Source organism: Uranotaenia lowii, chromosome 3, assembly GCF_029784155.1.
Source record: "Uranotaenia lowii strain MFRU-FL chromosome 3, ASM2978415v1, whole genome shotgun sequence".
NCBI lineage: Eukaryota > Metazoa > Arthropoda > Insecta > Diptera > Culicidae > Uranotaenia > Uranotaenia lowii.
In genome coordinates, this window is record NC_073693.1 from 97860219 (window position 1) to 97883553 (window position 23335).

General features: G+C 38.4%; 1 protein-coding gene across 1 annotated transcript in view; it reads left to right on the plus strand.

Moving 5' to 3' along the window:
* The window catches only part of LOC129757593 (nose resistant to fluoxetine protein 6-like), a 54358-nt gene that overhangs the window by 15428 nt on the left and 15595 nt on the right, over positions 1-23335 (plus strand). The window contains exons 2-6 of the mRNA XM_055754865.1: positions 14863-15011; positions 15094-15240; positions 15312-15606; positions 15668-16200; positions 16264-16343. Coding sequence (XP_055610840.1) covers positions 14863-15011; positions 15094-15240; positions 15312-15606; positions 15668-16200; positions 16264-16343 — 1204 coding nt within the window. The remainder of the gene's footprint in view (positions 1-14862; positions 15012-15093; positions 15241-15311; positions 15607-15667; positions 16201-16263; positions 16344-23335) is intronic.

The window sequence follows — 23335 nt, forward strand, 5'->3', positions numbered from 1 at the left end:
CATTCCAGTGAGGAAATACGAAGGGAGGAGGAGGTCCCCCAAACATTTTTTTGAATAACCTGAGAACTTATCAAGCAATTTTGGCATGAGAAAGTGATTGAATAAATACGTTAAATGTTTCAATTTAAGACCCCTCCCAATTTCCAGTGGGCGGATAAGATGCGGGAAAGGAGCTTCCATAAATTTTGTTTTGGGTGACTTGAACACTGATCAAATAAAACCAAACTAGGAATAGCAGGGTATTCAAGTACAAAAAGTGTTTTTGTGCTCTGTTGTGTTGTGAGCCTACTTGGTTGAATGATTCAACTGAATCAAAGCAATCGAAAGATTCCTTTTAATTCAACCACGGTAAATGAAAAGTTCATATACCGATATTTCTATAGCAACTTACTACCTTCTTCAGTTTTCGATAATCGAAAATGCTCACTGAAGAAGGTTGTAAGTTGGTATCGAAATGCCGGTATATGAACTTTTCATTTACCGTGGTTGAATTAAAAAGAATCTTTCGATTGCTTTGATTTAGTGTTTTTGTGATTATTAGGCACCCCCTCCTCTTACTCCTTTCAGTCGAAACATAAAAAGGGTAGAGAGGGGCTCCCATACAATTTTTGCATACCTCTTGAACTAATCAAGCAAATGGATACAAATTTGGCATGGGAATGTATTTGGGTACGAGGGGTGTTTTTATGAAATCTCAGTTCTAAGGTCTCAGATCTCAGGTCTCAAGTCTCATCTCTCAGGTCTCAGATCTCAGGTATTAGGTCTCAGATCTCAGGCTTCAGGTCTCAGGTTTCAGGTCTGATGTCTCAGGTCTCAGGTCTTAGATCTCAGGTGTCAGGTCTCCGGTCTCAGGTCTCAGGTCTAAAGTCTCAGGTCTCAGGTCTCAGATCCATTATCTCAGGTCTCACCTCATTTAACCTCAGAGCTAAGATTTTTCCAACTTTAAAATAAATCTTAGTGTAAACTTTTGTGATAGGCCTTTTGATCCTACAGCAACTCAATGGTGATCCAAATGTAATGTCCGAAAATTCTATAACATGACCTACAATTCCTGAAGAAATTGGGTTTTTCACGTGATAACTCCTTCCGATAAGGTATTGAAGCCGAGAAAATCGCTCATTTTGTACGAGAGTAACTACCCATAGAAGATGTTTCAAAAATCCAGTGCCTATTTAGCAAATCTTTGTGCTAAAAATGCTCTAAAAAGTGTACTGTACTAAAGATGATATGATTGAAAAAGCACAGGAATAAAAACTCGAGCTCGCAAGCAAAACGATATGCATGACCACTACATTCAAGCGATACAAGAAAAACATTTTATGGATTTTTCATCCTATTGGATATTATATAATAATAAATTTGCAAACATGACGGACATTTTTCATATCCTATTTATATCGACTATAAGTAACCATATGCAATCCGGCATAGAATCGTAAACCGATTATTTCACCTCCAAGGAAGTTCATTATTGGAGTAAAGTTTGGTTTGTGGTTGTACTGTATAATATCCATAAATGCTTAAAAAAGCTCCAAATTGTCAAAATTCAGCTCCATGGAGAATTTTTAGAGACAAGTCAAGGTTCCGCCAAAAAACAAAATTTTCAGGAACAATGGGGAAATCGAAAATAGCAGCAAAGGGACCTGAGAGTGAGCTCTATCTATATAGTCCAGAATCCTTTATAGATAGGTGTCGCGGCGCTCACATGCACTCGAGAATAAAAGTGGTCATACCGGTCACACTCGATGGATGATTTGAGATTTTTTGCTATTTCAGTTTGTTTTGACTTGTTTTATTTTTGTCCTTTTAAATTCTGATGATTAAAATTAAAACACTTTTGTTAATTAACTTTTGCAAAAAATAACTTCAACTTAAAGGACTCAAATAATCTCGGTCAGTACATATTATTTCATTAAGCATCCATTTTATAAGGCATATTAGCATTATGATGGTGAAAAATCTGCTTCGTTTCTAACTTTTGTCACTGACTGTATATGGCTTTCCAAAAGTAGTTTTCAGACGCTACATTTTCTTGAAGTTGGAGTTTCATAAAACCGTTGTATTAAACCCTTCGTCTTTCCTAAATGTTGTCAACTGCTTGAAAGATATTCTAAAAACAGAACCGATAGTTAAATCTGACTGCTTGAACTGACGCATTCGAAACAGATTAAGGCAAGAGTAATAACGTTGTTTACGTTTCCTCTGCTGATATCGGACAAGTTTTTTTTACATATCCCATTCTTATGAAAAGTTCGATTTGAAATTAATCCTAAAAATATGTTTTCTTTATATTTGTTTAGAAACCATTATGTGTTCAATTGTTCTGTTGTAAATGAAAAGTTCTCAGAATATTATTCAAACATGCTAATTGTGCCCATACAACTCATCGAAAAAGCATGCTAGAATTACCGCGCAAACGAAGAAAAATCAGAATAAAAAAGGGTCGCGCATCGTACTTCTACCGGTACTGGTTCCTAGTTAGTTTGGTTCAATAGACGAATGTGGGCCAAAACCCGTTAAGATGACCGTGGTCATGGAACTGGAAATACCACTTTCTTCAGCACTTAGTTTCCTACTACATACCGCGCTAAGTTGCTCTAGGTCAGTTCGCGATGGTTAAAACATGAGCGAAAGATAGAGAGAGAAGGAATGTAAACAAACAACCATTTTTTTATGTTATCTGCTTTGGCAATAAATTTTATCAGCTATAGTAGTGTTGAACATACAAAAAACGCTTAGTACTTTAAGGCGCCACTCGAACAAAACATAAAAAATTCAATAAAAAGCGATAAAGACCGAATCAAAACCGTGACAATTAACACTTTGCTCAAGCAGATAGAAAGGTGATAAGGATTTTCACACTTCATCATGTTTTATAGCCGTGATGGATCAGCAAACTGATTTGTTGCCAAAAACTGTAAACAATTTTTATAGTTGTGTGTGAGGGAGGAAATAAAATCTTTCTCCATTATTGTCAAACTTAAATATGCGAAATTTAATTCAAAGCTCAGGTTTCAAATTAAATCAGAATTGCTGTTAACAATCCATGTATAAAAAGTAAAAAAAATCAAAAATCATTACAATAATGGAAGACTCATACTCAAATTTCGTAATCATAATTTGTTATGAGCACATTTTAAAATGACATTTTTCGGCAAAAATCGCCCGCTGAATTGATGCTGTCGAGGATTCAAAGTTCGCACTTGTTTAACTTGAACATACAAAATCATTGGTTCACGTTATTTAGATTTAAAACTATTGCTATTTAAGTATTGTTTATACTATTTAATTTTTGTATTTGATATGTTTGATACCATTTATTTTAATAAATAATTATTTAATAAATTAACAATTAAAATTAATTTTTAACTTCCGGTAATCTGCCCCTCACACTCGCATAACAGTCCCATATGCATTTTCGTCATTTTTCATCTAACCCGACAGTTCGTCCTTTTTGACATACGACTTCAATATAAAACAATTAAAAAAGATAGTTTGTTCTAGAAATTTCGAAAAAAAATTTCAACTCGTTACTGTCCAATATGAAATATACCCGCATAAGAGTCCCATATGTGAATTATCACGAGTTAAGTTTTTTTAAGGTTAATTTTGGGTGGGAAACCTTGGATTGATAGTCAAAGTCATTTCTAAAGAAGATTAAATTTAGTTGATAACAAAATATTCAAAAATAGTCTTTGAATACTGGTGGCTACAAAGATAGAAGGAATGACTGCCTGAGAAAAAGCACTACCAAATACAACTAAACACAAAAAAGATCCATCTTAAGGCATGGAGCTTCTCAGAAGTAGGTTTTTACTGCGAAGTTATCGACGTTTTTCGGTGAGTTTTAAAAATAATCAAAACAAATTACCAGTTGTCCATACGTTTCAAGCTACTCTGGCATTCGCTCCTCTTCAGTGGACACTAAAATTATATTTTACGTTCAAAATTACACATTAATTCTAAATTTTAATTTAAACTTACAATTGACTGGCCATCGTCTAAACTATTTTGGTTTTGGACAGTTTGTTTTGTTTTGCGTTTACATTTGTTTGTCAGTGTCTGTGTTAACTTGGATATTATTGGGTCATAAGCGGTCTTAAAATTTATGGAATCTCTCTGCCTATTAACGATATTATCGTCTCCTCTCAACTTTATATAGAACGTTTCAGCAGTTATCCTAGCGTTGTATCCAGTAACTCTCTCTAAAAATTTTGTATTTTCAAAATCGAAAATGTGGCCTGTTTCCAGACAGTGCTGAGCTAGACCTGTGCTTATTTGTTTTGTGGATACAGTTGTTTTATGTTGTTTTAATCGTTTTTCTAAAAATTGGCTTGTTTCTCCTATATTCGATTTCTTACATCCTCCACACTTTATGTCATAAACAACATTTACATTTTTGTTCTTCGGTATTTTGTCCTTGGTTTTTGTGAAAATCATGTTTTTAACTTTATGTATAGGTTGAAAGGCGACATTGATTTCATATTGTTTCAAATATCTGGATAATTTTTCCCCCAAACCGGCGCAGTACGGGATGGTTACAAAATTAGTCTTACTTCTACTAGAAACGCTTAAACTGTTGTATATTTTGTATGTTCGTTCTTTGATTACATTTGTTACAAGATGTGAAGGGTAGTTATTGATTTTTAATATGTTATTGATTTTTAATATGTTATTGATTTTTAATATGTTATTGATTTTTAAAATTGATTTTTAATATTGATTTTTAATATTGATTTTTAATATTGTTTTAAACTGTCTTTAGTGTTTTTCTCCCTATATCTTGTGTGGGTGAGTCTTATTGCTCTATCCACCAGTGCGACTACAGTATTTTTCTTATGAGAAAAAGGACTAACGGAGTTGAAATCCAAATATCTACCTTTCTCATCTTTGGGGAACCATTCCGTTGATATGCTATTTATTTCTCGGCGTAGAATCGTGTCTAGGAATTTGATTTCACCATTCACCTTATGCTTATTTTTAAAACTCACCGAAAAACGTCGATAACTTCGAAGTATAAACAATCGCGGTGATAAAACCAAAAATCCAACGAAGTAGGTTTTTATAGTTGATTACTGCTTTAGGAAACTTAGAAATAATTGAATCCAAGGAAAAAAAAGTACAATGGTAGATAAAAATATATTCGGCATGGGACTGTTATGCGAGTAGGTTTGAAAAAAGTCTCGTATATACCCGCATAACAGTCCCATAACGGATGAAAAGGGGCTCCGGGACGTAATAAAAGCCCAATCTCGGAAATTTTATGTCCTTCGATTTATTATGACAACCTAGAAAACATTCCAACAAACGATTTTTGTTTATGCTGAAAGTTGTGGTCATAATTTAAAACTATATTTCAAAACAGAATAAGCTCATTTTCTCGCTTTCTCGTTTTTTCATTTGGGACTTTTATGCGAGTAGGGGCAGTAATACGATGACGATTTATTTTTAAATTAGTTTTACAATTTTCCGCTTAAATCGATTTCAGAAAAAAAAATCAACCATAAATATAGCTTGAATTACTAACCAAATTAGTAAACATTCAATTTCGTTTTTTGTTTTTTTTTTATTTCTAAGCTGGACGCCGAAAACTGGATACTAAAATTGAAGTTAGATCAACCAATAAAATTTGAAATCATTTAGAACAACTAAAAAAACTGTAAGCATATCGAAAATGTAATAACGGTATCTGATATTCACCTCTGTCATATTTTATGATCGACTTTTTTTTTGAAAAAACTGTGATTAAAATTAAGGAACAGATAAAGATTTGAGTTTTCAATCGAATTTATGAGTTAATAGTAATGAATCTCTTTTTTACATGTTTAAGGTGAATAAATTTGTAATCGATTATCCGAGCGATGATTGATAACTGATAAAAAAAACTATAGAAACGCATTTTTTAAGTTAATTTTGCTTTGTCATCAGTATCAGATACGATGACGACATTTTGAAAATATTGTTTTCCATGGTCCTAGAATGTCAATTTAAAACAACAATTTCAAGTAGCTATCTATCAAAACCTGTTGAAAATCGAAGAAGTTATGGTTTCTTTACTATAACAGCAATTTTTGCATGTTTAAATAGCTAAGCGAACCACAGTGTCCAAAAGAGTTAATAGTCTTTGTAAAGGAAGAATTAAACATTCGCTCCAAGCTAAAATTGATCATTAGTTTACAATAAGGTCACATGCCAAATTTCAGCAAGATCTGACCATGGGGAGGGGTTGCTTGAGTCTTAAGCGTGCACGGGATTTTAAGGAATTTTATGTGGGAGGGACAAAAAATACTGGCTGGTAAACGGTGGATAATGTGCAACACGAGACCCCATAGTGGTCATATCACCTCTTATTCACAACTCCTATCTCTACCTCCCCGCGGTGCCGGCTGGGGTGCGAGTAACCTAAGCGGAGATCGGGTACCCAACCCCGGTGGATGCTTTGGTCGCATGCAGACTGAGAAGGTGGCCGCACGCGTCTGTTCCCCAGGTCAGGGGCGGCGTGCAACAACAACCGAGCGTCTGTTCTCCAGGTCAGGAGCGGCTCAAACAGCGTCTGTCTTGCAGCAAGCGGCTGAATTTATGAAATGCGCCTCCCGCCAGCTAAGTCCAAGATGGCAGCCCCATCGCGGGATAGGGACTTTAGGCTAACAACCTACTGCTCCCGATTTGAAATTGTTACGGAATCCGAAAGAAATGACCGACCTGGAACTTTGGCGACGACTTTTAGCATGAAAACACGGACACGAATTGGAACTTGGAATGTTTTAACCCTTGCCCAACAAGGCAAACTGGAACAACTTGCTAGAGAGGCTAGCCGCCTCAAGCTTGAAATTCTGGGACTGAGCGAAGTCCGTTGGCCTAATACTGGAGAACACAAGACACAATCCGGGCAAGTCCTGCTTTACTCTGGCATACGAGGAGAACATGCTACTCGGGAACGAGGAGTTGGTTTCCTGTTAAGCCCGCAGGCCTACGCGGCCCTCATTAGATGGGAACCGATAAACGAAAGAATAATCGTAGCCAGATTTAGAACACGGGTTAGAAACCTTACAATGGTCCAGTGTTATTCGCCAACTGACGTTGCCGACTTGCAGGAGAAAGAGCAGTTTTACAGTCAACTGAACAGCGTGGTTGAGAGAATTCCGAAGGGTGACATTCAAATCCATTTGAGCGACTTCAACGCAAAGATTGGCTCCGACAATCAGGACCTTGAGCGCATCATGGGGCGCCATGGCCTAGGACGGATGAGCGAAAACGGAGAGCTTTTTGTAGAATTTTGTGGCAACAACAACATGGTGATCGGTGGATCGCTCTTCCCCCATCGACCAGCACATAAGGTCACTTGGGTATCCCGAGATGGCCGAACAGAAAATCAAATTGACCACATCTGCATCAGCCGAAAATGGAGAAGGAGCCTTCTTGATGTCCGCAACAAGCGAAGCGCAGACATTGCATCTGACCATCACCTCGTCCTTGGCGAGATACGACTGAGAGTTGCACGTGTCCAACGGCGCGAGGAGAAAGTCGGGTGTCGATACGACGTCCGCCGGTTGGAGAATCCAGAGGTGAAAAGGGCATACGTTGAACAGCTAGAATCCCGAGCCTCGGAGCTGCCGACAGACGGAACAGTCGAAGAACAGTGGTGTGGAATCAAGAATGCCTTTATCACGACGAGCCATGGTACTCTCGGTAAAGTTTGTGGAAGAAGGAGTGAATGGATGTCGGATGAAACTTGGAGGATGGTCGATGATCGGAGAAAGGCGAAAGTCGGAATTGTGCAGGCATGTACCGGGTCAGCCAAAGCAGCCGCCCGCTTACGATATGCGGAGCTGGAAAAGGCAGTTAAATGAGCTTGTAGACGAGACAAGAGAGCCTGGACAAACTCCCTAGCCGAAGAGGGAGAAAGAGCCGCCGCCAATGGAGATATCCGATTACTTTATGACATTTCTCGCCGCCTCAGTGGTGCAAAGACTAATGCAAGAATGCCGCTAAAAGACCGAGCAGGTCAGTTATTGACCGATCGAACAGATCAGCTCAAGCGATGGACTGAGCACTTCGAACAACTCTTCCGAGTCACGAATAGCGATGGCCAACAGAATCTGCAGCTCGAAGCGCCAACAGTAAGTCGCATAAATGGCGTCAACTCGGAAGCGCCTTCGCTGGCTGAAATAGAAGCGGCAATCAAAAACATGAAATCCAACAAAGCACCTGGGATCGATTGCATCCCTGCTGAAATGCTGAAAGCCGACCCTGCCCTATCAGCACAAATGTTGCACCGTCTTCTCGCTGACATCTGGGATACTGCAACATTCCCGGCCGACTGGATGCAGGGTATCCTCGTAAAGGTCCCGAAGAAAGGAGACCTGACAGAGTGCGGTAACTGGCGAGGCATAACGTTGATCTGTACAACCCTCAAAGTACTCTGCAAAGTGATCCTGAACAGGATCCAGGAGAAAATCGACGCTACACTCCGACGGCAACAAGCTGGATTCCGATCCGGACGATCATGTGTGGACCACATCACAACGCTACGAATCATACTGGAACAAATCAACGAATTCCAGGACTCTCTTCTGCTGGTGTTCGTTGATTTCGAAAAAGCATTCGACCGACTTAACCATGAAAACATCTGGGCGGCTCTAAAGCGACGAGGGGTCCCAGAGAAACTAGTCCATCTCATCGAAGCACAATACGAGGCATTTTCGTGCAAGGTCTTGCACGACGGTGTCTTGTCCGAACCAATCCCGGTAACTGCTGGAGTGAGACAAGGATGTATTCTATCACCGCTACTTTTTCTAATCGTAATGGATGAGATTCTGATTGGATCGATTGACTGTGCACCGAACCGAGGATTGCCGTGGAATCCTTCAACGATGGAGCAACTGAACGACCTTGACCTGGCTGACGATATTGTTTTGCTCGCCCAAACACTACCTGATATGCAGAGCAAACTCGACGACCTCACCGAAAGTCTCAAAGTCAATGTCGGAAAGACCAAGTCGATGGAGATCAACACAGGAAATCCCTCCAGTTTCATAGTAGCTGGGCAACAAGTTGAGAAAGTGGAGTGCTTCCAGTATCTTGGTAGCCAGATTACGCCTGATGGTGGTACCAAAAAAGACATCGAAACACGGATCAGAAAGGCCCGATTTGCGTTTGCGAGTCTCCGAAACATCTGGCGGTCACGCCAGATCTCTCTACGAACAAAAATCCGAATCTTCAACTCAAACGTCAAATCCGTATTGCTGTACGGGTGCGAAACTTGGTGCACATATGCGGTAACGACGCGAAAACTGCAAGTATTTGTAAATCGCTGCCTGCGGAATATCATCCGCGCTTGGTGGCCTGGCAACTGGATCTCGAATGAGGAACTACATCGCCGGTGTCATCAAAAGGCGCTAGAAATCGAGATTCGGGAACGTAAGTGGAGATGGATTGGGCACACGCTGCGAAGAGATGAAAACGAGATTTGCAGAGAGGCGCTAGATTGGAATCCAGAAGGTCATCGAAGAAGAGGCAGACCCAGAAATTCGTGGCGGCGAAGCCTAGCCGCTGAAATCCGAACTGTCGACGAGAATCTTGACTGGGACCAGGTGAAGACGCTGGCTCCGGATCGTCAACAGTGGAGGTCTTTTACCACGGCCCTATGCACCGGAGGATCGGCGAGGGATCATTAAGTAAGTAAGTAAGACAAAAAATACAGATTTATTAAAAACTTTTTTCTTCCCTGACCGATTTCTTTCTTTGAATCATGCTCTCGAAATCTAAATCAAGACACGATTGGACTTGAAACAAAAGAGTTATCGCGGATACATTTTTTTCTTACAATAGCAATAAGGATCAGCTAAAGAAATGTATGCAATGTGTGTTAGACGAAAATGTGTGCTCGAAATACAACCTTAGGACCAAGGTTGCCGAATTTACAGAAAAACCTTTAATTTCACAGAATTTTGAGCAAATTTTTATCACAGAATCTGTGTTACAGAACACAGAATTTAAGAAATATTCACAGATTTCACTAGAGATGTACCGAATATTTGGTCGGCCGAATATTCGCCGCCGAACATCGCCGAAAAACCGTTAAGCCGAATATTCGGCTCACCGAAAAGTTGAGCTAAGTATTCGGCCGAATAGGCCGAATATCTACTACAGACTAGTAAATTTTTACAAATATTTTTTAATAATTTATAAAATTTATAAAATACTAGCTGATCCCATACGAACTCCGTTTCGCTTTCAACTTGGAATATGTCATAAACAGTTCGTATGAAAGCCAATTGCCAAGCATTTTCCAAATGCACTTCTGAATTCATTGTTAAGTAATAATTGCAAAATATTGATCGATCACTTTGTCTGTCGTCTGCTACTAAATTTGAAATCAGAAATCCTTTGACCATACCAAAAAACCACGTGTAAAATTTTGACTCGATCATTACATAACAACGCAATTATTGCCAAAAAGCTAAACCCCTTTCGGGGGCTCTTATACAATCTTTGATGACTGAAATCGATTGCCCTTCCCTCAAAACTCCCGTGTGCAAATTTTCAAAACAATCCATTTTATAATAACGTCAATATTGCTAAAAACAAAGAAAAAATAATTGATGTGGACGACCCCTTTCTTTGACCCCTGGCAAAACATTTAACATCTGAAATCGGTTGCTCGTCCCAGAAAACTACCGTGTGCAAATTTTCATCCCAATCCGATGTAAAATAACGACGATATTGCAAAAATATTGAAAGGTTTATATGGACGACCCCCCTTTCCGGCCCTTCACACTGAATCCAATACCTGAAATCCATTGCTCATCTCTCAAAACTCTCGTGTACCAATTTTCGTCTGAATCCGATGTATAATAACAACAATATCGCATCAACAGTGAATAGTTAATATGGACGACCCCTTTGGCCGACCCCTGATTTTAGTTTGGATAAGTGAAATCAGTTGTTTGTCCCTAATACTCCTATGTGCAAATTTTCACCCCAATCCGATGTATAAAAACGTCAATATCACTAAGATACTGAAAATTTTATATGGACGACCCCTTCTGCCGGCCCCTTACACTGAATTTGATACCTCAAATCGATTGCACGTAACTCAAAACTATCGTGTACCAATTTTCATCTGAATACGATGTATAATAACGTAAATATCGCAAACACAGCGAACAGTTAATATGGACGACCCCTTTGGCTGACCCCTTACACAAAATTTGAAACCTGAAATCGATTGCTCGTCTTTCAAAACACTCATGTGCAACACGATCCGACGAAAAGTAACGTCAATATCGCGAAAACAATATTTGTCTTCTATGAACGATCCCCTTTAGAAGGGGTCATCCGAAAATCTAAAAACATTTTTCATCCTTCCTGGTCCTAATGAGCATCCATGCCAAATTTCAGCTATCTAGCCCTTAAGACGGCTGAGTCTATAGAGGACAAACAAACAAATAAACAAACAAACAAACAAACAAACAAACAAACATACAGAAATTGCTTTTTATATATATAGATTCTAAAGTTATATTGTAAAAGCTACACAATCATTAAAAATTTATGGTTCCAGCAAAACATCTAAGGTGTATCCCCGTATATTTCACTGTAGATCGTACAGGAGAATGCTGAACGGTATCGCTTTATACTTTGATTATAGTTTATTCCAGATTTTCTGAATATATTCTGGCTTGCCCAGAAATCCTGTAAAGAATCCAGATAAGTCAAATCTGGGCGGAATGTCCAGATATTGTTTAATACTTACCGAGGTTTGCTCGGGTTTATTTAGATTATTTGCTGAATCAAATAAAAACTCAAATTCCTCTTTAAAATTATTCAGATTTTGTGTTCAATTTTTCAAAAATTTCAACATAAATTTTGCCCTTTTAAATTTTAATTTTAACAAAAATCGCTCTGGTTGCTTGACCGTCTGGATACGTGTGGTTGAAAGTATGGTATGCTTAAGGTTTTAGATTAATCTATTTTTTAGCAACTATTTTAAAGATATTTTGCTCAAATCCGACCTTCATCTAATTCAATATCAGAGAAGCAATTTCAAAAAGCTTGACACCTGTTTCGACATTTTATATCCCAGATTTGACAGGAACGTAATAGCTTTGGTGATAAACGCCCTCGAAGCGACTAGTCATCTGATGTCTTTTCAGTTATTGGTAACATTTAAAAATCAGAAAGACCGCTACTTAAAAAATATCTTGTAATACATCATCCGATAATATCATCTGATTGAAAATAATCGACTTAAAACATGATGGGCATTAATATGGAAAAAATAGAAAGCATTAAAATAATCGCTTAAGGTTTTTTCATTGAAAACTCAATAGAATATTCGACCGAATATTCGTTTGGCCGAACAGTTGAAAAGGTCAATATTCGGTATTCGGCCGTTCGCCGAATACCACTATTCGGTACATCTCTAGATTTCACAGAATTTTAGATTCTTGTACGTATTTATAAAATTCTATTCTTTTGTGTCAACATTAATTTTAGATTTCTAACTTTGTACTGGAAAGTCATGATAAGATTGTTATAATTTCTCTCAAGTAAATTTAAAAGAGACACAATTTCTTATGATTTTTTAATGAAATCGATGCTTTTTTCTTCACAGAAAACCTTCAAAGAATTTCTGGGTGATAACACATTAATTAAAAATCGAAAAAAAACGCAGAATTCAATTTTCGAAGGTGATGGAAAGTATTAGAGACAAACGAAAGAACACAAGCCGTAAATAGGTATGAGTTTTTCGAAAAAGATACAACGGCTCACGACCGACACGAGCGTACACGTCGAGCTCCACCGATCGACAGCTCTACCTTATATCGAAACACCATGTATATCCCGCATGTGATCTTTCCCACTATTGATCTCTATTGTTTATCTCTTGTTCTACAATGTACGTGAATTTATAGTAAGTTCAACACAATGCAGTGCAATGTGATGGTGAAAGCGGTGTGAGATGTTGACATTATACAACAAACATTATATAACAAACATTATTATAAACTGAATTAATTTTATATTCAATCACTGAATTTTTCAAACCCTGGGCTTCGATTTGGTTTTCAAACTCATCGAACATTTTTTGCAGAATTTTTGAGTAACGCTTACATGAGTAAACATCTAAGAACTTTTAGGTTTGTAAGGAAAAATTGAATATTTTGTTTTGAAAAATCAACATCAATATTGTTTCTCCGGTGGAACTGAGTCTGCTCATGGATTTTGCGCCAATTAATAAATTCTCTAAAGGAAATTTTCCGCTTAATAACTTTGTTGAAGATCGTAACGGACAAAGTTGTTCAACGGAAAATTTCCTTCAGAGAATTTATAAATTGGCACAAAACCATTTGCAGGCTCAGCTCACAGAAAAAAACAAAAAAAGATTTTGATTTTTAACTACAAAACAATAAATTTTTCCTTATGAACCTAAAAGTTCAAATTTACTCATGTAAAGGTAATTAAAAAAGTTTTTAACCAAAACAAAGCTTTTTAAACCCCAGGCAAATATAATAATAGTAAGAATATTCCTCACTCCCCAGAAACTTGAAGGACACATAAAATGCGCCTCCATGTGAGAAAAGTTCTTACGAAGGTTGCCAGAATTTTTTCAGCACGTATCCGGGTCGGACAAACCCAAACATTTTTATGTAAAAACCTGGCAAAATCCGGGCATTTTGATTTCAAAATTGTCGACCGAAATCCGGGGAAATTTGGGCAAAACCTAGGAATTACTCATAAAAAAATCAAGAAAAAAAACTTGAAAAAAGAATGTTCTTCAAAATATATCATCAATTTTTAAAACATATTTAACGCTTTCAAAAAACGTTTCATGATTATTTTCATGAAACTTGCTCAAAAAATTTCGTTAAGGACGTATAAATGAAACATTGTTATGTACAACAAAATTTGTTTTTTTTTTGTTTGATTTGAGAATGATAAACAAGGGCAAAATCCGGGCTTTTCCCAAATTTTCTTTTTTTTCCCCAAATTTTAAGTTCCGGGCTAACCCGGATAAATCCGGGCAATCTGGCAACCTTATTCTGGAAGCTTTTCCTGAAGCTGGAAACAAACACAAACCAAGGTTTAAATAATATTCAATTTTAAAGAGGAAATCAATATACCCTTACCTCCTTGAGTTCCGCGTAGGATTTCCAATGTGGTCTGAATCCACTGCTGCAATTTTCACAGCGAAAAAAAATAATTAAGCTGACTGTCAGCAAGTCCCTTTTCCAGTAAGAATTTACTACCGCACGATTGAAAAAATGGCAAACAGCGGATTCACATCCATCTATTTACTTAGACTGACACTTAGACGTGAAGCTCTTGTGTCATATGATTGTCATAAAAGTACATTAGTTACTACAAGGCACACGTAAAATAGATGTGCTACCACAAAAGATTAGTTTACGTAAAAAATCCCGTACATTCAACTTCTAAATAATATTGCGTGTACGCAATGTAGTTGCGCTGAAAGGTTGATGCCGGCGGTACTAAATCGAATAATCGCCGCTGGCGTTCACATCTTATGCCAATCACGTTGAAATATTGAGACCTCATGATTGGAGAAGAGGCATACAAACCTTAAAGTTAAAATTTAAACATGTTAACGTTACTTAATTTTTTTGGAAAAATTTATGAATGAGTTTTGACCTAAAACGTAACTTTTAAGATCCCAGAAATTCAAAATTACCCCAAATCAATTCAGTCTAGAGGGACAGCCTTCAGATGAAAATTTATTGCTTGAGCTCCGTACTTATTTTGACAGCATTTTTGTCAGAAAACATAAGCAATCGATTTATTTAGATATAATATGTTTTGATCATGTTAATATAATTCTATCTTTTTCTGATCCAGTGGACCAATACTACCGGATGCCGAAACTGTTTGCCTATGACGACTACGACGAGTGTTTGGAGGCGTACGACACTCCGGAACCTGTGTATTGCGTGACCCGTTCCGTCATCAAACCGGACAACAGTTCCAGCCTTTGGCGATTGATTCGGGTGAGAAATGTGACCTGATAATCAACATTCAAATCTTCCATCTTTAATTTTCCCTTTATGTGGATTGTTTGTTGCATTAAAGGACTTTTCCGCTGACACGTACCGTCACTTCCGCCATGATCATCTGGACCGAGGATTGTGCGTTGAGCGATGCCGCCGTCTGTTGTCAGAACTGACAAACGAAACCATACAGCAGTTGTACGTCGAAAAGTTCGACATCGATTTTCCGGTAAACTTCACCTAAATGTTTACTTTGTTAACGAAAAAAATAATTAAAATTAATCTTTTTCCAATTGACAGTACATAATTTCCGACAAACCATTTGAGAATGTTCAACATGATCGGACTCACTTTGGAAAGTTGATCAACGTTTGTGAAAACTATCGACTCAAGAAGCAATACAATTTGACAGCCTTCACAGAAATCGAGTATTGCGTGCGACCCACTCATCAGATAAAGGTGGACCTGTTGGATATGAGCTTCATCGCAGTTACGATGCTGCTCATACTGCTGGTCGTTGGCTCGAGCTGGTTCGATTCCCGTATCAATCAGAGCGGTAAAATTGACCACTTCAAGATGGACATCCGAAGCCAAAGTATGAACTCAACTACTGAAACTAGTATTTAATTAAAATAACAAACTCTTTCCATCCCTAGAATCAATGCTGCTGACGTCGTTTTCCGTGAAACGGAACTGGTACCGACTGATCGGTCGCTCCAAGGATCAACTCAACGAGGACCTAAAGTTCTTCCAGGCGTTCCGGTTCCTCACCTTCAGCCTGGTCATTATGGGTCACTGTGCGGACATGTTTTCGGTGACTCCGATTGCCAATCCGATCGATCGGGAGAAGGAATACTACACCCCGGAGGGATTGGCCCTCATCAATGGGTCCCAGGTGGTGCAGACGTTCTTCGAAATGAGTGGGTTTTTGCTGAGCATCCATTTCTTCACCAGTCGGGAATCGATGAAGAAGATGTCCTGGTGGACGGTGGTAGCCGTCGTTGTTTATCGGTTCATACGGTTAACTCCGGCTTATGCCTACGTTATCCTGCTGCATGCGACCTGGTTGCCGAAGATGCAGAATGGACCGATGTGGCCTAGGGGAACTTCTACCGAACGGTATTTCTGCCGGAAGAACTGGTGGACCAATATTCTGTATGTGAACAACTATGTGAATGCTGATGAACCTGTAAGATTGTTTTGAAATTATTGGTAAAATTGTTGTGAATGAACGTCTATTTCTTCGTTTTAGTGTTTACAACAGGCCTGGTATTTGGCTTGTGATTATCAACTGTTCACCTTGGGAATGATTCTAGTTGTGGCCGTAACAAAGTAAGTACTGTAAATTTAATCTAATTCTGTATCATATGTCCAAGATGAGATCAAACGGTGTATTTTCTGAATCACAACAACATTTGAGAAAAAAACATTGATAAATTTTAAAACTATTTCTTGTAGCACCTACCTATTTTACATCTACTTTTGTTTTGTAAAGTAACAAATTTGCAACAGTTTTTGTAAGAAAACAAATGAAAAATCGTTTCTTTCTACAGTGAGCGATACAAGAATAGTACCACTATGTGTTTTTCTTGTTAAAAAATGAATTATTGAAAATCGACAAAACTTTCTTTTATAACTTGTTTTAAAATGTTCAACGGATATACAAGCATAAGTTTACTTTTTTTGGATGAAGCAATTGGCGTTGAGGACCAAAAATATGAAGAAAAAAAAGCGCGAATTAAGAATAGTACACTTTGTGTTTATTTTTCTAAAAAATTCAAGATTATTTCTCAAAATTCACTGTTTATTTATTCATTTATTTATTTATTTGGTGTTCCGTCTCACGACATAACCTGATGAACAATATTCATCCAATTCACTCGGTTCATGGCAACCGTTTTGTAACTTCTCGGGCATCCCACATTCGCCAGATCACGCTCCATCGTCTACCCACCTCGTTCGTTGCGCCCCTACTCGTCTCGTTCCTACCAGATTCGTAGAGAATACCTGTTTTGCAGGACAGTCGTCCGGCATTTTCGCAACATGTCCTGCCCAGCGTATTCGGCCAATTTTTAACCATTGAATCGATGACATACTTAACATCAAACCTTTTTACGAATTATGAGAAGATCTCCAGAAATTTTCGTTTCTTATAAGAAAGGAAGCAAAGGATGTTTCTGAATATTCTCAAAAAAGTTTCAATCAATTCGAAATTTTAAATTATTCAAAATTGATATAATTCAGTGATGTCCCTACTCAATTTCGGCTGATATTATTCACCTTGTTTAAAAAAAAACATAACCGTTAAATGCGCTTAATGGGAACAATTTTTGGACTATTTTCGTGATGTTTCTGTCAAATTCTGCTTTTTTTGCTCTTGAGCAGCTTAAGAAGGTATATTGTATGTGTCTGAGCCTAACAGAAACCAAAGAAAAAAAGTAGTAAAGGTTTTTAACTGTCCTCAAAGGGACATTTCCTTATTAAATGAGAAACTCGTAAGCAAATGAAATGTACCACATCAAAAATGCGTTCATTGTAACTTCTATTATTTTAAAAGAAAATCAAATTTTGATTTTTCCAAACCCCAGTAGTCAACATTTCCATCGCCCACACTTATATTTGAAGAAACGATGATAGTGATGCCTCTAGGGGCAAAATTTATTTGAGTGTCGGAATGATTTCAAATTAGAATTGGCCCTTTGCTTTAAAAGGTTGCTCACCTCTTCATTATGCTTTTCAAAGTGGTAGGATTTAAGTAATTAGGAAAAATGTATCCATAATACCTACCTACCTACCTAAGGGTCCAGCGCCGATTGACCGGCGCATAGGGCTGAGATAAAAGATCTCCACTGCTGGCGATCCGGAGCCAGCGTCTTCACTTGCTGCCAGCCAAGGTTCTCGTCAACTGTGCGGATTTCAGCGGCTAGACTTCGCCGCCACGAGCTTTTGGGCCTGCCTCTTCTTCGATGCCCATCTGGATTCCAGTCAAGCGCCTCTCTGCAAATCTCGTTTTCATCTCTTCGCAGCGTGTGCCCAATCCATCTCCACTTACGTTCCCGAATCTCGATTTCTAGCGCCTTTTGATGACACCGGCGATGAAGTTCAACGTTTGAGATCCAGTTGCCAGGCCACCAAGCGCGGATGATGTTCCGCAGGCAGCGATTCACAAAAACTTGCAGTTTTCGCGTCGTCACCGCATATGTGCACCAAGTTTCACACCCGTACAGCAATACGGATTTGACGTTTGAGTTGAAGATTCGGATCTTAGTTCGTAGAGAGATCTGGCATGACCGCCAGATGTTTCGGAGACTCGCAAACGCAAATCGGGCTTTTCTGATCCGGGTTTCGATGTCCTTCTTGGTACCACCATCAGGCGTAATCTGGCTACCAAGATACTGGAAGCACTCCACTGTCTCAACCTGTTGTCCAGCTACCACGAAATTGGAACGATTTTCTGTATTGATTTCCATCGACTTGGTCTTTCCGACATTGATTTTGAGACCTGCTGCCTTGGAGCTTTCGGTGAGGTCGTCGAGTTTGCTCTGCATGTCTTGTTGTGTTTGGGCGAGCAAAACAATATCGTCTGCCAGGTCAAGGTCGTTCAGTTGCTCAATGGTTGAAGGATTCCACGGCAATCCTCGGTTTGGTCTACAGTCAATCGATCCAGTCAAGATCTCATCCATTACGATGAGAAAAAGCAGCGGTGACAAAATACATCCTTGTCTCACTCCAGCAGTTACCGGGATTGGTTCGGACAAGACACCGTCGTGCAAGACCTTGCACGAAAATGCCTCGTACTGCGCTTCGATGAGATGGACTAGTTTCTCTGGGACCCCTCGTCGTCTTAGAGCAGCCCAGATGTTTTCGTGGTTCAGTCGGTCAAATGCTTTTTCGAAATCAACGAACACCAGCAGAAGAGAGTCCTGGAGTTCGTTGATTTGTTCCAGTATTATTCGTAGCGTTGTGATGTGGTCCACACATGATCGTCCGGATCGGAATCCAGCTTGTTGCCGTCGGAGTGTAGCGTCGATTTTCTCCTGGATCCTGTTCAGGATCACTTTGCAGAGTACTTTAAGGGTTGTACAGATCAAAGTTATGCCACGCCAGTTACCGCACTCTGTTAGGTCTCCTTTCTTTGGGACCTTTACGAGGATACCCTGCATCCAGTCGGCCGGGAATGTTGCAGTATCCCAAATGTCAGCAAAAAGACGGTGCAACATTTGTGCTGACAAGGCAGGGTCGGCTTTGAGCATTTCAGCAGGAATGCAATCGATCCCAGGCGCTTTGTTGGATTTCATGTCCTTGATTGCCGCTTCTATTTCAGCCAGCGTGGGCGCTTCCGAGTTGACGCCATTAATGCGACTTACTGTGGGCGCCTCGAGCTGCGGGTTCTGTTGGCCATTGCTATTTGTAACTCGGAAAAGTTGTTCAAAATGCTCAGTCCAACGCTTGAGCTGATCTGTTCGATCTGTCAGCAGCTGACCTGCTCGGTCTTTCAGCGGCATTCTTGCATTAGTCCTTGCACCACTAAGGCGGCGAGAAATATCATATAATAATCGGATATCTCCAATGGCGGCGGCTCTTTCTCCCTCTTCGGCTAGGGAGTTTGTCCAGGCTCTCTTGTCTCGTCTACAAGCTCGTTTAACTGCCTTTTCCAGCTCCGCATATCGTAAGCGGGCGGCTGCTTTGGCTGACCCGGTACATGCCTGCTCAATTCCGACTTTCGCCTTTCTCCGATCATCGATCATCCTCCAGGTTTCATCCGACATCCATTCACTTCGTCTTCCACAAACTTTACCGAGAGTACCATGGCTCGTCGTGATAAAGGCATTCTTGATTCCACACCACTGTTCTTCGACTGTTCCGTCTGTCGGCAGCTCCGAGGCTCGGGATTCTAGCTGTTCAACGTATGCCCTTTTCACCTCTGGATTCTCCAACCGGCGGACGTCGTATCGACACCCGACTTTCTCCTCGCGCCGTTGTACACGCGCAACTCTCAGTCGTATCTCGCCAAGGACGAGGTGATGGTCAGATGCAATGTCTGCGCTTCGTTTGTTGCGGACATCAAGGAGGCTCCTTCTCCATTTTCGGCTGATGCAGATGTGGTCAATTTGATTTTCTGTTCGGCCATCTCGGGATACCCAAGTGACCTTATGTGCTGGTCGATGGGGGAAGAGCGATCCACCGATCACCATGTTGTTGTTGCCACAAAATTCTACAAACAGCTCTCCGTTTTCGCTCATCTGTCCTAGACCATGGCGCCCCATGATGCGCTATCCATAATGAAAAAAAAAACAATATTTTGTTATGCTAATAAACAATATTGCATTTTTGCCTTGAGCAAAACATAATAAATGCTAAAATTGCTAGAGAAAATGTTAACAATCTGAATGATTGTTGGAAAAATGCAGAAAAGTACATAATTGATCAAGTCTTATATATTTTCCTATCATACCATTGAAGAAGAAGTTAAGGCATAAAAATTTGAAAAAAGCTTCGCGGGCCGCACAAAAATGTCTTGCGGGCCGCAGGTTGCTCATCCTTGCTTTAGATCAAAATCATTTAGCACACCTTTAAAATCCCAAAAAGTCGAAAATGGGTTTCTATTCCGTTTAAAAGCAAGATAGTGCTAGCATTTACTACTTGAAACTGGAGAAATAGTGTTTGACTGTTGAAAAAAATTAATATTTTTTAATTAGAAGCCTGTTTTTATTCAAATTCAGCCTATAATCTATGTTTCATCATTTGAGGAGATTAAGCAGATTGATTAAGCATTAAAGCTCAATTATCAAATTCCTTAGCACTAGAGAAGCATCTCTTAAACCCCCTTAAAACCTTTGGAATAAAAGAAAAACGCCTAAAAATACAGTTACCTATTCAAATAGTTCGTATAAGCATTATTTTGCACTTTTATATAGTAAATACTAAGAAATAATCTTGCTGTTTGTTGAAAAACACAAGTGGTATTGTTCTTATTTCGCACCTTTTTTCCATATTTTTGGTCCTCAACACCAGTTGCTTCATCCAAAAAAAGTAATTTCATTCATCCGTTAAACAATTTAAAACAAATTGCAGACGAAAATTTTAGTGATTTTCAGTCGTCTATACATGCAAAACACATAGTGGCACTATTATTGTTTCGGTTACTGTGGGTAAGGAATTTTAACATAAGCGTTTTCAAATCATTCCGTTAAAATATCCACAACCGTTTTTTTTACAGTTTTTTAAATATCCTGAGTGTCGGATTCTTTGCTTTCATCGACGGAAAGAACAACTAACCGCGTCTTTAGTCCTAAAAATTTGTTACTAAACTGCCTTTTTTTCTTCGGTCGTTTTTCCATATCTCTCGTTTATAAACTCTATTTTCAAGGAGTGAGAGTGAGAGAGTTTATAAACGAGAGATATGGAAAAACGAGCGAAGAAAAAAAGGCATTTTAGTAACAAATTTTTAGGACTAAAGACGCGGTTAGTTGTTCGTTCCGTCGATGAGAGCAAAGAATCCGACACTGAGAAGCTTTATACTTTAACGTGAGTATTGAACAAACAACTTTCGTTGTAAATTTAAAAATGTTTAAAAAAAGCATATTTATGAGGCACAGATTCTAATCTAACACGTCCAATAATTTTAAAAACGAAGAATGATATCATATTCTGAGAATTTTATTGAATTATCTGAAGTGGCAAAGTCATTTGAAATCTTTAAACTTATTGTTTATCATACAGTATACTCTTTTTAGCTCAGTGAAACTTAAGCATTTTTCGTTCTTTAAATAAGAAAGTGGTACATATAAGGATAATAGAAAATAAAATAAGTAATGTACTTTGAAGTAACATTTCAGAGAAGTTCCTTTTAATTTGCGAATCAAACCTCTAGAACAGGAGTTTTCTCAGGAAATATCTAGGAGCATAGGAGGTTTAGAACAAACTTGTGATCGCATCATTTTCGAAAATGGACTTCTTCTGACTATTTTAAAATGATTTTGGAGTAAGTAGGAAAAAGAGGTTGTAAGTTGAATCAAAACAGTATCTTATTCACATTCCTTCCTGCCCCCCTTGACTTCTAGGACGTGGCCGGCGCTAATATTGATAATTTTGAAATGGAAGAACATGAACTTTGTGCACTGAGAATGTGGTGTTAATCCCAAGCACCTTTTTTTGGACTTTGCACAAAACTAATGGCCTCGATCAATCACGGAGTAGCAACTATTGGCGATATGGAATTTTTTCCGCTTAGCCAAGCCAGCAACCATGGAGCACGAAGTGCATGCATTAAAATGATAGTTGTACTTAAACATTTGACGCAATAAATAATTGTTATTGAAATGAATTAGTTTTGTAGCATTTTGAATTCAATAATTTGAGGTGAATATCAGTAGTCAAATAAGCTAAGCTAAAATGTTTTTAAAGAAAAATTCATAAAAGTGCTGCATACTTTAAGAGGTAAAACATACTACAAAAAATTCTACAACCTTAAATCATAAGAATTGTGATGCGTGTAACAATCATATTCCAGCATATGGAAACGAGATTTAAAACGTGAATGTTTAATTTGCATTTTGATGCATTTTAGCCCAGACTGGTAACTGAACTATAGAAATATTTATTTAAAAAAATTTGGTGATTGCCCGAAAAATATTTTTACACCAACAGTGTTTGATAGGATCACAAAAGCAATAAAAAATTTATAGGTGATATCATTCAGCCGATATTGGAAAAAAATTTTACGGCATCGAAAAATGTGAAAAATTGTACATCTGTTGCTCGATTATTTAAATTTTCTATGAGAATCAATAACTTGAACAAACTATGTCATCACCATTTTGTTATCATTAAATGATAACTTCATCATATTACATTAAAATAAAAATTGAATAAGTATGTGGTTAAAATCTGCATCTAGCCCTGCTGTTGCATGATGCCCCGTTTGAAACGGGGGGGGGGGGTTTGGTTGTTAACGCCCCCCCCCCCCCCCATGAAGGACGAAAAATGCCAAATGAAATATTTTTTCACTAAACAAAAAATTTGAAGTTTATAATAAGATTTTGATGAACAACTAAAATAATCCAAGAGTAACAAAGGTGTAACAATCCCGACTCCAAAACTTCGAAATCTCATTTCCGGACCACAATCATAAAATAGTTTTTCAAAAAATTTCTCACTTGTTGATATTAATTGAGTCCCAAATATTGAATCCCTATAAAGTTGTACTAAGCTTAGCAGATTGTCCGAATTTTGACCAAATTTTCGCACTCTATTTGCAAAATCAAACTAAAATTTCAATTGAGTCTTTAGAATTATGTTTCTTGCGTCCAAATAATTTTTTT